The sequence below is a fragment of the Pseudophryne corroboree genome, chromosome 1, assembly GCF_028390025.1.
Source record: "Pseudophryne corroboree isolate aPseCor3 chromosome 1, aPseCor3.hap2, whole genome shotgun sequence".
Lineage (NCBI taxonomy): Eukaryota > Metazoa > Chordata > Amphibia > Anura > Myobatrachidae > Pseudophryne > Pseudophryne corroboree.
Window position 1 is genome coordinate 217,382,753 of NC_086444.1, and position 14,839 is coordinate 217,397,591.

At 45.6% G+C, this 14,839-nt stretch overlaps 1 protein-coding gene across 6 annotated transcripts in view; it reads left to right on the forward strand.

Annotated features, from left to right (window-relative positions):
* PAM (peptidylglycine alpha-amidating monooxygenase) overlaps nt 1-14,839 on the forward strand; it is a 265,389-nt gene that overhangs the window by 237,091 nt on the left and 13,459 nt on the right. For all 6 annotated transcript variants that reach the window (XM_063964075.1, XM_063964076.1, XM_063964074.1 and 3 more), the window contains 4 exons: nt 3,872-3,988; nt 8,022-8,094; nt 9,227-9,431; nt 9,568-9,768. In XM_063964075.1, the coding sequence (XP_063820145.1) occupies nt 3,872-3,988; nt 8,022-8,094; nt 9,227-9,431; nt 9,568-9,768 (596 nt within the window). The remainder of the gene's footprint in view (nt 1-3,871; nt 3,989-8,021; nt 8,095-9,226; nt 9,432-9,567; nt 9,769-14,839) is intronic.

Sequence of the window (14,839 nt, forward strand, 5' to 3'; positions counted from 1 at the left end):
AATCTATACCCCATGGTACTAAAGTATAAGACCCCAGTATCCACTATGGACTAGGAGAAAAGGAATTACCGGTATATATAAAATATTTGCACTACAGGTCACAGTGCAAATACTACTGCTTGCGGTGTCGTGATCTGGCAGCAGAGCTGCCATCAGAAATTGTAGGGCCCAGGAATGACAAAAGAAATGGGGCCCCTGCCAACCCCCTCTCCCCCCCAAAAAAACCAAAACCATTCTGCCGCACCACTCTACCCCTATGTGATGTCTTACATTGTGATATTACACATAGGTGGAGTGTTGTGGACCTACAGGAACAGTTCACAGAGAGCTGATGTGCAGTTAAAGACTTGTTTTAAGAAGTTCTCCCCATGCATCAGCCCGCTGTTGTTTCACAGCCTGGTGCAGCAATGCAGGTATTGGTGCTAAAAGCCAGGGGTGGGCCCCCCTCTCTGTAAGGGCCAGGTACACTAGTCCCCACAGTCCCCTCCTGATGGATGGCAGCCCTGTCTGGCAGTCATGGATATGCTGGCATTTGAAGCAGTTTTTGGCTGCCAGACTTTGCTGGAAACAGCAGTTCCACATATAAAAATACCATTTTGTCATACACATCTTTGTTGATCCAACACCCGCTTCACATTGGTGTTTGGAAGAGCCCCATAGTTTTTAGAGTAAGACAATTTTTTTTTGTACGGGAGGGGGAATTTGGCCCATGCAGAACAACTTTGTCTTATGCAGAACAACTTTTATCCTTAAAGTATTTCTTCATCAGATGCATTTATATGTTTATTTTGAGTTGTATGTATAGTAATATAAAATGGTAGTTGCTTAACAATTTAATGGTCCTTCACAGGTGCACGAAAGGGAGGGGTTAGTCTAGACAAGTAAAAAGGAAAAATATTCCCCCACCACACTGAAAAGTATTAGCAATGAGATTTGAATACTACATGTTAATAGAGATACAGAGCTCTCAGTTTGCATATGATTGCGCCAGGCCAAGTGAAGGTGTCTCTGTACTGGTGGTCCCTAACGATATGTAATAATTTCATCCACTCTGAGTCCTATAATTGCATATTGTTATGCTACATGATAATAGCACATATATGAATATATCTAAATTGCTAGCTCACCTGGAGGTAATCCAGGGTCCTCCATAAGGCACTACAAGGACCAGCGTTGTATGTATAGTAAGATACAGTGGACCTCATTCAGAGCTTCAAGTAAAATCAAGTTGTACAATTTATTTATTTTATTTTTTTTTCCTACATGCACACATGTGGTTTTTATGATGGGGTTGGAGGGGGTTCACTACGATATGCTGGCGGTCGTGCTCCCGGCGCCCAGCATACCGGCACCGGGAGCCCGACCGCCGGCTTACCGACAGTGTGGCGAGCGCAAATGAGCCCCTTGCGGGCTCGCTGCGCTCGCCACGCTATGGTCACGGTGGCGCGCTACGCGCGCCACACAATTTTATTCCCCCTCCAGGGGGGTCGTGGCCCCCCACGAGGGAGAATAAGTGTCGGTATCCCAGCACCGGTATACTGTGCGCCGGGATCCCGTCAGTCGGCATACTGAAGACCACCCGGTTGGAGGAGCTGTGTAAATGTGGCCAAATACAGTAAAAACATGTTGGTGCAAAATGCATCCAATATGACCACCTAAAAATTGCAAATGCACCTGGTACTCAAACCATGGTGCAAGGTGCGAGTTGATGATAAAAACATTCACAGGCCACATCTGATTCGCTGAACAAATTTAAGACATACCTAATTACTGTATGCAAATGTTGTATAACTGCTGCAGCTGCAATCTAGTAGCAGGATTACAGTGTACTGAACACTAAACATTTGTACATTTAAATACACAGGAAAACAGCAATGCTTGTCAATTTCTGTTACAGTAGATCTGTTGTCTGCAGGAATGGTTCTTGGTGCGGGCAAGCAGTGCCTGCGCCCAGGGTGCTGCGGCCGCAGTCACCCCACAGGCACCACCACCCACCCGCTCCCCGGCTGCAGCGGACGCCGTGGGCTGTGTGGGCGTCCGCTGCAGCCGGCTACAGGGACACACTAGAGGTCATTATTGACCTCTAGTGTCTGTGCGGCTGTCCATAGAGAGGAGCCGCGGGAGGCCAGAGACGCTCCGTCAGCAGCGGCGGTGGACGGGAAGCAGGAGCGGGGCAGTGGTAAGTATTTTTTTTTGTGTGTGTGTGTTTGACTGCGACGGGGCACAGCAGCAGATGGCACAACTACAGGAGGCACAGCAGCAGAGGGCACAACTTCAGGGGGCACATCTACTGGGGGCAAAGCAACAGGGGTCACAGCAACAGAGAGCACAACTACTGGGGGCAAAGCAACAGGGGGCACAATTACTGGGGCAAAGCTACTCGGGGCAAAGCAACAGGGGGCACAGCAACAGGGGGCACAGCAGCAGAGGGCACAACTCCAGGGTGCACAGCAGCAGAAGGCACAACTACTGGGGCAAATCTACCGGGGGCAAAGCAACAGGGGTAACAGCAACAGAGGGCACAACTACTGGGGCAAAGCCACAGGGGGCACAATTACTCGGGGCAAAGCTACTGGGGGCAAAGCAACAGGGGGCACAGCAACAGAGGGCACAACTACTAGGGGCAAAGCAACGAGCGACGGGGCACAACTAATGGGGGCACAGCTGCAGGGGGCAAATCTACTGGGGGCAAATCAACTGGGGGGCACAACTACTTGGGGCATAACTGTGGCCACGCCCCTCACCAATGAAGCCACGCCCCTATGGCGCGCACTAACTGTTTTGCCACGGAAAGTTTTGCACTGGGCGCCACAAGGTGTAGAACCGGCCCTGGTTGTCTGCATATGATGGTGGCAGCCATTTTGTTGGTTGAGCCAGTAGTTAAAATTCTTTGTAAATATTATGTACAGAAGTAAAATATGTCTACCTTCATTATTTGCAGGCAACAAAAGCACATTACATCTAGAATCTGAAGCTGAAACCTTTAACTCTAAATCAGTAGCTTGCAGCACATTTATTTTAATAGCCTTTTTGCTGCCCATTGATTGCTGTTACATAAAGAAGTCAAGGATGGACGTATAAGTGTCTGATAAAGTTTTTTTGTTTTTTTTGAGTGATGCTACAGTGTTTGAAAGTCTTGATACATACTGTATATAGGCGTTTATACTTTCTGTCAATAAATCAGATTGTCTGACTGGTTGGTCATCAGCATGTTCCATTGTGTTTGGATACAAAAGTGTTTTATTGCATCATTAAATTAGATTTAATGGCTAATGGTCCTATCTGTTAAATTAAACTTGCTTGATATTGATCATCATGTATTCGCTTTTAATTTTGTAATTATTGTGACTTGGGTGCCCTCTGGTGTTTAAATGTAGAGCTGCAACAATATCATTTTTTGTCATGAATGTGAGGGTACTCGTAGATACGCTTCTTGCAGGCCTAGGTTTGTTGAAAGACCACACAAGCCCTCAACACATGCAGTAGGTTGGCATTGTCTAGTCCAAATCCTGGCACTCCAACAGGGCAGCGGGCACCCATACGCGAAAAACCTGCGTGTGTGCCCTCCTGGGGTATGATGGCCCCTCTTACATATACAAAGGAAAGAGGCGACACTCCAAGGCTTGAATATATAGTTATCCTGATGATGGGGTTTAATTCCCCAAAACGTTGATGTTGTGATGGTTCACCGTTCAATGGTTACAAGTCTTGGAGTGCCGCCTCGTTCCGTTGCATATTATATCATTATTATTTTTTTACAAACCTATGACCTAGATTGGAAAGTATGTGACTGTCAATTTAATGTTTAATAAAATGTGAGAAATGATTTTCTTTTCCCATTGTTGGGTAATAAATACAACTGTGTTCTCAGCTCTTTTGACAGGAACTTTGTCTATCAACAAAGAGGAATTGGTCCGATTGAAGACAGCACTATACTTGTTATCAATCCCAATAGCTCTGCCATTCTGCAGTCAACAGGCAGAAATCTGTAAGTGTGAGCTTCATTCATTTTATTGTGGTTATGGAAGTTTGAAATTAACTTGAAAAACTGTCTCCTCCTATAAAGCAGACGTCCTGAAAGATGACGCAGTTCGGTCTGGGAATAGCTCAATGTATAGTTTTCACTGTGTCAGGTTTAGCTTTAACACCAGATCACAAAGTGAATTTTCCTCAGTAAAAAGCAGGAAGCATGCAGGTCAGTGTCTCCTCTTCTGTAATTACACCAATCTGTGTTGGCATTACCACAGCAGTATAGAGATGTGTCCTCAGCCGCACCTTACAACCCCTCATGGCACATCAGCTCCCGGGCGACCCTGCTGCACTGAAAATATCCATCTTATTCGCAGAAAACAACTGAGTGTGACAAAACTACTTTGCTAGATTACTCGGCACACATCATATTGAGCAATTTGTACATCTGTGTGTGGCTGTATCTGAATCTGTGTAATGGTGTGTACACACGGTGAGATGATTTTGACTATATAGTCAAAATCTCAAGAATAGTTAGTGCAAATCGCAAGGTGTTATGCCACTTGCAAGAAAAGATAGACTGTGCAAGCAAGTCAATCCTTGCTAGATCGGTGTACTATCTAGTTCATCTCACATGTCAATTAGATCTCACATAAACCAAAATCTCACATAAGCCAAAATCGTAAGCACACATAGTCCATATCTCAAGAAAAGTTAGTCAAAATCGGTGGTGCTGGGCTCCGGGGAGTTCAGGTGAAATCGCAAAGTGAAAATCGGGCATAGCAAGGATCTCACCGTGTGTACCATACCCTCCAACATTTGACACATAAAAACCGGTACAAATTAGAAAAAGGGGCGTGGTCACGTGTAAAGGGGGCGTGGTCACGCCCCTTTTCCTATACTTTCAATGGAAGCTTTTAGAGCCAAAAATAGGTACAGACCATAAAAAAAAGGTACTGTACCTATTAAAAAGGTACAGTTGGAGGGTATGGTGTACACACCATAAGAAGTGTTACAATGCTGCCGCTTTTTCTCACGCCAATTTCCATTGGGCTGTGTCTATGACTTTGTAAGAGTTTAGATCTTATCCCTGTGCGTCTAGTTGCAGCCATGCATCTGTAGTACACTTTAAAAGTTTTATTGCAGCGTCTGCGATGCGAATATGAAGCAACTTTTAAAGAAAAAGACGGTACACCGCACCTCTCTGAGCGGCCCAGTCACATCGGGCATCTCGCGCTGATTGGCATATTGAAGCTGTAGAAGACACATCTGTATTGTGTATGTGTACTGTAGGGGATAGTACAGGAATAATGGATGAACTGTGTCAAACTGCATACTTGTGGTACTGTATCTTTAAATTGGCACTTTGCACTAGATTTACTTTTGCACAAAAGGCAAAAGCATATAATCAGGACAAAGAATTCAGTGCATGAAGCCTTTATAAGATCCCAGTCAGTGTGCTATAATAGCTATATAATCAAAGCTATGCTATACTTCACACAGCTGTACAGAACATTGATGCCTCCGCTGTAGACCTCCCTGAAACTACTGAAGAATGGAAAGGAATATTGTGCTTGCAGCCCTGAAACCTGTTTTATACAAATCTTTGTTCTGTCTTTGATGAACGTTCTCGGCAGAGTTACGGAGTGCACTGTAATTAGAACGCTGGGGCATCATTTGAATTTGGTTATTATCTATAAATGAACAGTGTAAGAAATGTTATATTATACACTATTGTATTCTTTGTTTTTTTTATCATTGGTAAAATCATATTCAAAATAGAAAAGGAGTTCTATCTTATAAAGACACAGACATGTAACTTAAAGAATGAAAATGCAGGATAAAATTCCTTTACTCATGTTCTATTTGTAATATGACTTATGTTTTAAGTAATACTATATTTATTGAAGACGGTCTCTTTTTAAGAGTCTTCTTTATGTCTTCCTGTTTTCTTGCCGTCAGGGTCGTCCCTGACCAATTTGGTGTCCTAAGCAACATTTTAGCTGGTATCCCTCTTCCCACCTCCTGGAAATAGATGCCAGCTCAAAGCAGCATTGCACCAACATCTTAATCTGGGTGACAGGGAACATTTTTAGCTAGAGCCCCTTAAAATTAGATTTCAAGTATAAGACTTAATCATTCACACTAATGCTCAGGTTACAGGCACTCCTGCAGGGATAGCCCACTTACAGGTAGTGACACCACAGCACAGCTCCCTCCTGGGGACATTTGTCATACATATAAGCTCCCACTCTGTGGTTCCAGCTGCGACTCCTCTAGCCTCCCTGCCATTGTCCCCAGCAGGTAAGCACCGGCTACACGTGTGTCAGGGACCCCGGCCTCCCCATTGGCCTTACATGCTGTTCTGGACCTTGGAGACTGCGGGCTCACTGTGCTGTTGATGCTGTGGGTAAACACCATAGGGAGAGATTGTCAGATGCCCCATGCTACCCATTCCCCTGTTGTCACATCCATGTACTGTATAGACATGTAAGCCACCCGGAACACTTCTCTACATGAGTCACATTAAACATGGACTGGAGATGATCAGATGGCACCAGGGGTAGATAATTTACTGAAGTGCAAGCTCTTGGTTTACACCTGGTGCAGAACATGTGATTGTTATGCTCAGTAGCTCAGCGCTTATGATGGGTATACAGTGACAGCACGAGGGACATGCACTGCAGAGGCTGGACGTCACCAGAAGACTTTACCCCAACTTCACAGAGAGTTCCCCATCCCCCTGACAACTCCGCTCAGTAACTCTTGTGCCTGATGCCCTGCTTCCAGTCCTTGGCTGTCCCCCCAAAGTAGCCACTCTCACAGTTGCGGATGGATGGTCCCTTGCTGCTGTGGCACAGGTTTTGCAATACACTTAGATGCACTGCCCCACCTGGTCAAGGAGAGGCTGGAAGTAGGAGATGGAGAAGAACCCCTCCAGCATCAAGTCATTGGGTAGCGGCGGGTGCTGAGGCAGGAACAATGAACATGGGGTGAGGTGCTGATAGGATGGGAAGTGCGGGTCGCAGGGGGGGTATTCAAGTAGTTGTGGGTGGTTTCGCATTAAATTTATTTACCGCCAATTTTGTTTTGTTTGTTTTTACTGGGGGGTAGGGGGGGCAATTCAATTAGCCCCAATTTTTTCAGTCTCAAAAATGTTACATTTTTCATGCAAAAACTTATAGGATCTGCAAAAAGTCACGAACCTTTGTGTTTGCACTGCTGGCTTCAGGACTAATTGGATAGCCCCAGTTGGGTAAATTAGCCATGGTAAATTACTGCAACTAATTGAATACCACCCATAGTGTTCCTGGGCTACTTGAAAGTGGGGAGGGCTAGATCTTTGTGGTCTGTTCTCTCCTTCTTGATTGCCAGAATGATGTCTCTGGGTGCATCTCCTCGTTCACGATCTCCCGATGGCAGCAGTAGCAGCAGCAGGTTCATTGTCCCCCCCACCCCCTTCCCCCCGGGTGTCCAGCTTCACAGATACTCCGCTGATTATCTGCCTCCCAGCCCAGCTGAAATATGACTCGCTGTTGAAGTCTGAGCCTCCGAAGTCGGAGACATGACTGCAGCTGCTGGCACTGGAAGGTGGCCATCTTCACCTGGATTGTTGGCCTGGAAGCTCAGCCTTCACTTGAGCACCCCTTTGGAGCTAGGCTGCTATCTATGCCCAGGGCCGGCCCAATTTAACCTTTTTTTTTTATCTGGGAACACCACCAACTTTTTTGTTACTGATTTTAAGTTAGAATTATAATTAATGTGTTGTTTGTTCTTTACGCATGTTTCTTATTTTCCTCTGCAGAATCATATTGTATGTCTTTTATATGAAGTCTACAAAAAGCATGGCCTGTATACTGGTAGAGTGACAGGCAGGTAGATAGTGTTGCCTATCACTTTATCTTTGTAAGAGTACAGTATGTAAAATACATCAAACAGATAGCAAAAACATCTGGGTAACAAGTTGTAAATTAACATATATACATCTGCTGTAAACCTATAACTGAAGAGTAATCCTACTAACTGTATTTTTGTTGGATGATTATTTGCAGGTTTTATTTGCCCCATGGGTTAACGATGGATAAAGATGGCAACTTTTGGGTCACTGATGTTGCCCTTCATCAGGTACTCTATGCTCATGGAAACATTATTATAGGCTGCCCTGGATGTAGTTAGGATCCTGACCTCCTCTAGTACATCAGTGATGGTGTAAATTACCAGCTAAAAAAGAGAGAGTCATCCACGCTGGCGCTGCCTAGTGTACTGTCAAAACAAAAGAGAAAGGGTCTCTGCACAGGTTCAGATTGACTAACCCCAATCAGTGTACCAAAGCTGTAACGGAGGTTGTCAGCCTCCAATGAGAGTGATAGTACAGAGTAAATATACAGTGCTGTACCCACTATACGATATTAACTGCATTTTTTAGAGAAACTGCTTGTATAAATAAAATTATAATACTGTATATACTGTTCCTTTAGTAACGTAACCCAGACATAGCCATTCTTCCAGTTATATCTGTCCCTCAGTATGGTAGTGGAGATATTGTTTTAAAGTTTCCAAAACACAAACAGTAGATATAATAATCCAGTAGCTAAAATTGCACTAGTTTAATGTGCATCAAACCGTTATGTATTTTTATTCCCTTTTCTTACTAGTTTTGCTATCAGCAGTCATTTCTGCTTTATGTTATGAGATAATGGGGGTCATTCCGAGTTGATCGCACGCTAGCTGTTTTTAGCAGCCTTGCAAACGCATAGTCGCCGCCCACGGGGGAGTGTATTTTCGCTTTGCAAGTGTGCGAACGCCTGTGCAGCCGAGCTCTGCAAAAACATTTTGTGCAGTTTCAGAGTAGGTCTGAACTTACTCAGCCCTTGCGATCACTTCAGTCTTTTTGGTGCCGGAATTGACGTCACACACCCGCCCTCCAAACGCCCGGACACGCCTGCGTTTTCCCTACCACTACCAGAAAACGGTCAGTTGCCACTCATAAACGCCCTCTTTCTGTCAATCTTCTTGCGATCGGCTGTGCGTATGGATTTTTTGTTAAACCTATAGCTCAGCAACGATCCGCATTGTACCCGTACGACGCGCATGCACATTGTGGTGCATACGCATGTGCAGTAGAGACCTGATCGCAGCGCAGCAAAAATCTGCAGCATGCAATCAACTCGGAATGACCCCCAATGTCTGGGATTCTAGAACTGATGATCCGTGCTTTCCCAGAAACCGTATAAACCCTGTTTTATTGTCATCGAAGGTTTTCAAGTTGGGTCCTCGTGGGTCAACTCTCTTAACTCTGGGGAAAGCATTTCAGCCAGGCAGTGACAGGAGCCATTTCTGTCAACCGACTGACGTTGCCGTGGATCCCATAACCGGAAACTTCTTTGTGTCTGATGGTTACTGTAACAGCAGGATCATGCAGTTTTCACCCCATGGGATGCTGATCATGCAGTGGGGAGAAGGTAAGTGCTGGACTGCGATATTTTTGTCAGTACTTTGAATACTGTATCGTTTTGGCCGTTATTACCAATTAGTCTCTAATGAGGGATTGCAGTAAGTGACATTTTAAGCATTTCATACAATAAAGTTCTCTTTCAGATTCCTCACCAGGAGCTGCGAAACCCAGCCAGTTTCGTATTCCACACAGTCTGACAATGGTTCCTGACCAAGGGCAGCTGTGTGTGGCTGACAGGGAAAATGGGCGAATTCAATGTTTTATCGCAGAAACGGGGCATTTTGTCAAAGAAATCAAACACCCAGCGTTTGGTCGAGAAGTTTTTGCTGTCTCCTATGTACCAGGTAATTTTGTGTAGCAAGCTTTACATTTATTAATTAAACAAATCACTGTGGAAAATAAGATTTTACTTACCGGTAAATCTATTTCTTGTAGTCCGTAGAGGATGCTGGGGACTCCGTAAGGACCATGGGGATAGACGGGCTCCGCAGGAGACATGGGCACTTTAAGAAAGAATTTAGTTCCTGGTGTGCACTGGCTCCTCCCTCTATGCCCCTCCTCCAGACCTCAGTTAGAGAAACTGTGCCCAGAGGAGATGGACAGTACAAGGAAAGGATTTTGTTAATCCAAGGGCAAGATTCATACCAGCCACACCAATCACACCGTATAACTTGTGATAACTACCCAGTTAACAGTATGAAAACAACATATCATCAGTGCAAGACCGATGCAACTATAACGTAACCCTTATTGAAGCAATAACTATATACAAGTATTGCAGAAGAAGTCCGCACTTGGGACGGGCGCCCAACATCCTCTACGGACTACGAGAAATAGATTTACCAGTAAGTAAAATCTTATTTTCTCTAACGTCCTAGAGGATGCTGGGGACTCCGTAAGGACCATGGGGATTATACCAAAGCTCCCAAACGGGCGGGAGAGTGCGGATGACTCTGCAGCACCGATTGAGCAAACATGAGGTCCTCCTCAGCCAGGGTATCAAACCTATAGAATTTTGCAAAAGTGTTTGAACCCGACCAAGTAGCAGCTCGACACAGCTGTAGTGCCGAGACCCCCCGGGCAGCCGCCCAAGAAGAGCCCACCTTCCTAGTGGAATGGGCCTTGACCGATTTTGGTAACGGCAATCCAGCCGTAGAATGCGCTTGCTGAATCGTGTTACAAATCCAGTGAGCAATAGTTTGCTTTGAAGCAGGGGCACCAATCTTGTTGGATGCATACAGGACAAACAGCGCTACAGTTTACCTGACTCTAGCCGTTCTGGCCACGTAAATTTTCAAAGCCCTGACCACATCAAGTAACTCGGAATCCTCCAAGTCATGTGTAGCCACAGGCACCACAATAGGTTGGTTCATATGAAAAGATGATACCACTTTCGGCAGAAATTGCGAACGGGTCCGCAATTCTGCTCTATCCATATGGAAAACCAGATAGGGGCTTTTATGTGACAAAGCCGCTAATTCTGACACTCGTCTAGCCGAAGCCAAGGCTAATAACATGACCACCTTCCACGTGAGATATTTTAACTCCGCCGTTTTAAGTGGTTCAAACCAGTGTGACTTTAGGAAACTTAACACCACGCTAAGATCCCAAGGTGCCACCGGAGGCACAAAAGGAGGCTGAATACACAGCACTCCTTTTACAAACGTCTGAACTTCTGGTAGAGAAGCCAACTCTTTTTGAAAGAAAATGGATAGGGCCGAAATCTGAACCTTAATGGAGCCTAAGTTTTAGGCCCAAATTCACTCCAGTTTGTAGGAAGTGAAGGAAACGGCCCAGATGGAATTCTTCCGTAGGAGCATTCCTGGCCTCACACCAAGAAACATATTTTCGCCATATACGGTGATAGTGTTAAGATGTCACGTCCTTCCTAGCCTTTATCAGCGTAGGAATTACCTCATCCGGAATGCCTTTTTCCGCTAGGATCCGGCGTTCAACCGTCATGCCGTCAAACGCAGCCGCGGTAAGTCTTGGAACAGACATGGGCCCTGTTACAACAAGGTTTCTGTAAGCATTTCCTGCAGATCCGGATACCAGATCCTTCGTGGCCAATCTGGAACAATGAGGATTGTTCTCACTCCTCCTTTTTCTTATTATTCTCAACCCTTGGGTATGAGAGGAAGAGGAGGAAATACATAGACTGACTGAAACACCCACGGTGTCACTAGGGCGTCTACCGCTACTGCCTGAGGGTCTCTTGACCAGGCGCAATAACTCTGCAGCTTTTTGTAGAGGCGGGACGCCATCCTGTCTATCTGTGGCAGTCCCCACCGAACTGCAATCTGTGCGAAGACTTCCTGATGAAGTCTCCACTCTCCAGGACATATGTCTGGTAAGGAAGTCTGCTTCCCAGTTGTTCACTTCCGGAATGAACACTGTTGACAGTGCTCTTACATGATTCTCCGCCGAGCGAAGAATTCTGGTGGCTTTCGCCATCGCCACTCTGCTCCTTGTGCCGCCTTGGCAGTTTACATGAGCTACTGCGGTGACGTTGTCTGACTGGATCAGAACCGGTTGGTCGAGAAGAAAGGTCTCCGCTTGACGTAGGGCGTTGTATATGGCCCTTAGTTCCAATATGTTGATGTGAAGACAAGTCTCTTGACTTGACCAAAGACCTTGGAAATTTCTTCCCTGTGTGACTGCTCCCCAGCCTCGGAGGCTCGCGTCCGTGGTCACCAGGATCTAGTCCTGAATGCCTAATCTGCGGCCCTCTAGAAGGTGAGCACTCTGCAGCCACCACAGGAGAGATACCCTGGCCCTGGGGGATAGAGTGATCAACTGATGAATCTGTAGATGTGACCCGGACCACTTGTCCAGTAGGTCCCATTGGAAAGTCCTCGCATGGAACCTGCTGAAGGGAATGTTTTTCCCAGGACTCGAGTGCAGTGATGCACTGACACCTGTCTTGGTTTCAATAGGTCCCTGACTAGAGTCATGAGTTCCTGTGCCTTCTCTATCTGAAGGTAAACCCATTTCTGGTCTGTATCCAGAATCATACCCAAGAAGGGCAGATGAGTTATAGGAACCAACTGTGACCTCGGGAAATTGAGAATCCAGCCGTGTTGCTGTGACACCTTCAGCGAAAGTGACACGCTGTTCAACAACTGCTCTTTTGATCTTACCCTTATTAGGAGATCGTCCAAGTATGAGACAATTGTGACTCCTTGCTTGCGTAGGAGCACCATTATTTCCACCAATTACCCTGAAATTGGTAATGACAATCCTGTACCGCAATTGTCAGGTACGCCTGATGGGGTGGATAAATGGGAACATGAAGGTATGCAGCCTTTATGTTTAGATACACCATCAAATCCCCCCCTTCCAGGCTGGCGATGATCGCTCTGGGCGATTCCACTTTAAATTTGAACCTTTTCCCGTATAGGTTCAGAGATTTTAATTTTAAAAATAGGTCTGACCGAACCGTACGGTTTCGGGACTACAGCGAAGGTTGAGTCATATCGCCTTCCTTGTTGCAGGAGGGGAACCTTGAGCACTACCTGTTGGAGATACAATCTGTGAATTGTATTTAATATTATCTCCCTTCCTGGGGGAGAAGCCGGTAGGTCCGATAAGGAAAAACCGGCGAGGAGGCACCTTTCGAATTCCAGCTTGTAACCCTGAGAAACAATTTTTTATTGCCCCGGGATCCACCTGTGAGTGAACTCAGATGTGGCTGAAGAGTCGAAGACGTGCTCCCACTGGGGCGGACTCCCTTAGCGGAGCTCCAGCGTCATGCGTTGGATGTAGTAGAACCCGGGGAGGACTTCTGTTCCTGGGAACTAGCTGTGCCCTGTACCCTTACCTCTGGTAAGAAAGGACGCTCCTCGTACTTTCTTGTTATTCTGCGACCGAAAGGACTGCATTTGATAATGTCGTGCTTTCTTAGGCTGTGAGGGAATATAAGGCAAAAGATCAGAATTACCAGCTATAGCTGTGGAGACCAGGTCCGAGAGCCCTTCTCCACACAATTCCTCAGCCTTGTAAGGTAAACCTTCCATATGCCTCTTTTAGTCGGCATCACCTGTCCATTGCATGTTCCACAGGACACTTCTAGCAGAAATCGACATAGCGTTGACTCTAGAACCCAGTAGACTAATGTCTCTTTGGGCATGTTTTATATATATATAAGACAGCATCTTATATATATATATATATATATATATATAGGTGGCTGTAATTTGTTATGATGTGGTCCTGATGACGGGGTGCTGACCTCGAAAGTACTTGACCTTATTTGAATACATCATTTTTCTACATGTTGCTGACTCTGAGTGCCTCCTCTGTTTTGCATTATATATATATATATATATATATATATACATATACTAGAGTCAATACCATGGTATCCTTATCTAGGGTTTCAATCTCCGCTGATAAGGTATCTGTCCACGCTGCTACAGCGCTATAAACCCATGCCGACACAATCGCCGGTCTGAGTAGTGTACCAGAATGTGTGTAAATGGACTTCAAAGTACTTTTACTGCAAGCTATCTGCAGGATCCCTGAGGATAGCTGTTAAGTCAGCGCTACCTTTTGGGTAAACGTGACAAAGCTTTGTCCACCCTAGGGGAAGATTCCCATTGTGTCCTGGCCCTAGTAGGGAAAGGATACTCCCTGAGAATTCTTTTTGGGAAGCTGCAGCTTCTTGTCTGGAGATTCACGCTCTCTTTCTTCATGAGAGGAGGGAAATTTACCTCAGCTTTCTTCCCCTTAAACATGTGTACCCTCGTGTCAGGGACAGATGAGTCATCAGTGATATGCAAAACATCTTTTATTACAATAATCATATATTGAATACTTTTCTGCCAGTTTTGGCTGTAACTTTGCATTATCGTAGTCGACACTGGAGTCAGACTCCGTGTCGATATCAGTGTCTATTATTTTGGATAGTGAGCATTGTGAGACTCTGAAGGTCTCTGCGACATAGGGACAGACCTGTGTAGATTCACTGTCTGTTCTCTAATCTTTTGTGCAATAAATTTACCTCAGCACTTTATTTCACATATCCAATCAGGTGTCGGCGTTGTCGACGGAGACACCACTCACACACACATTTGCTCCATCTCCTCCTTAGGAGAGCCTTTTACCTCAGACATGTCGACACACACGTACCGACACACCACACACTCAGGAAATGCTCATCTGAAGATAATTCCCCCACAAGGCCCTTTGGAGAGACAGAGAGAGAGTATGCCAGCACACACCCCAGCGCTATAAGACCCAGGAAAAAACACAGCAATTTAATGTTTACCCAGTAGCGCTGTTATTATCTGCGCCGAATTATGTGCCCCCCCTCTTCTTTAAAACCCTATCTTCTACCGTGGTATAAGCAGGGGAGAGTCCGGGGAGCTTTCTCTCAGCGGTGCTGTGGAGAAAAACATGGCGCTGGTGAGTGCT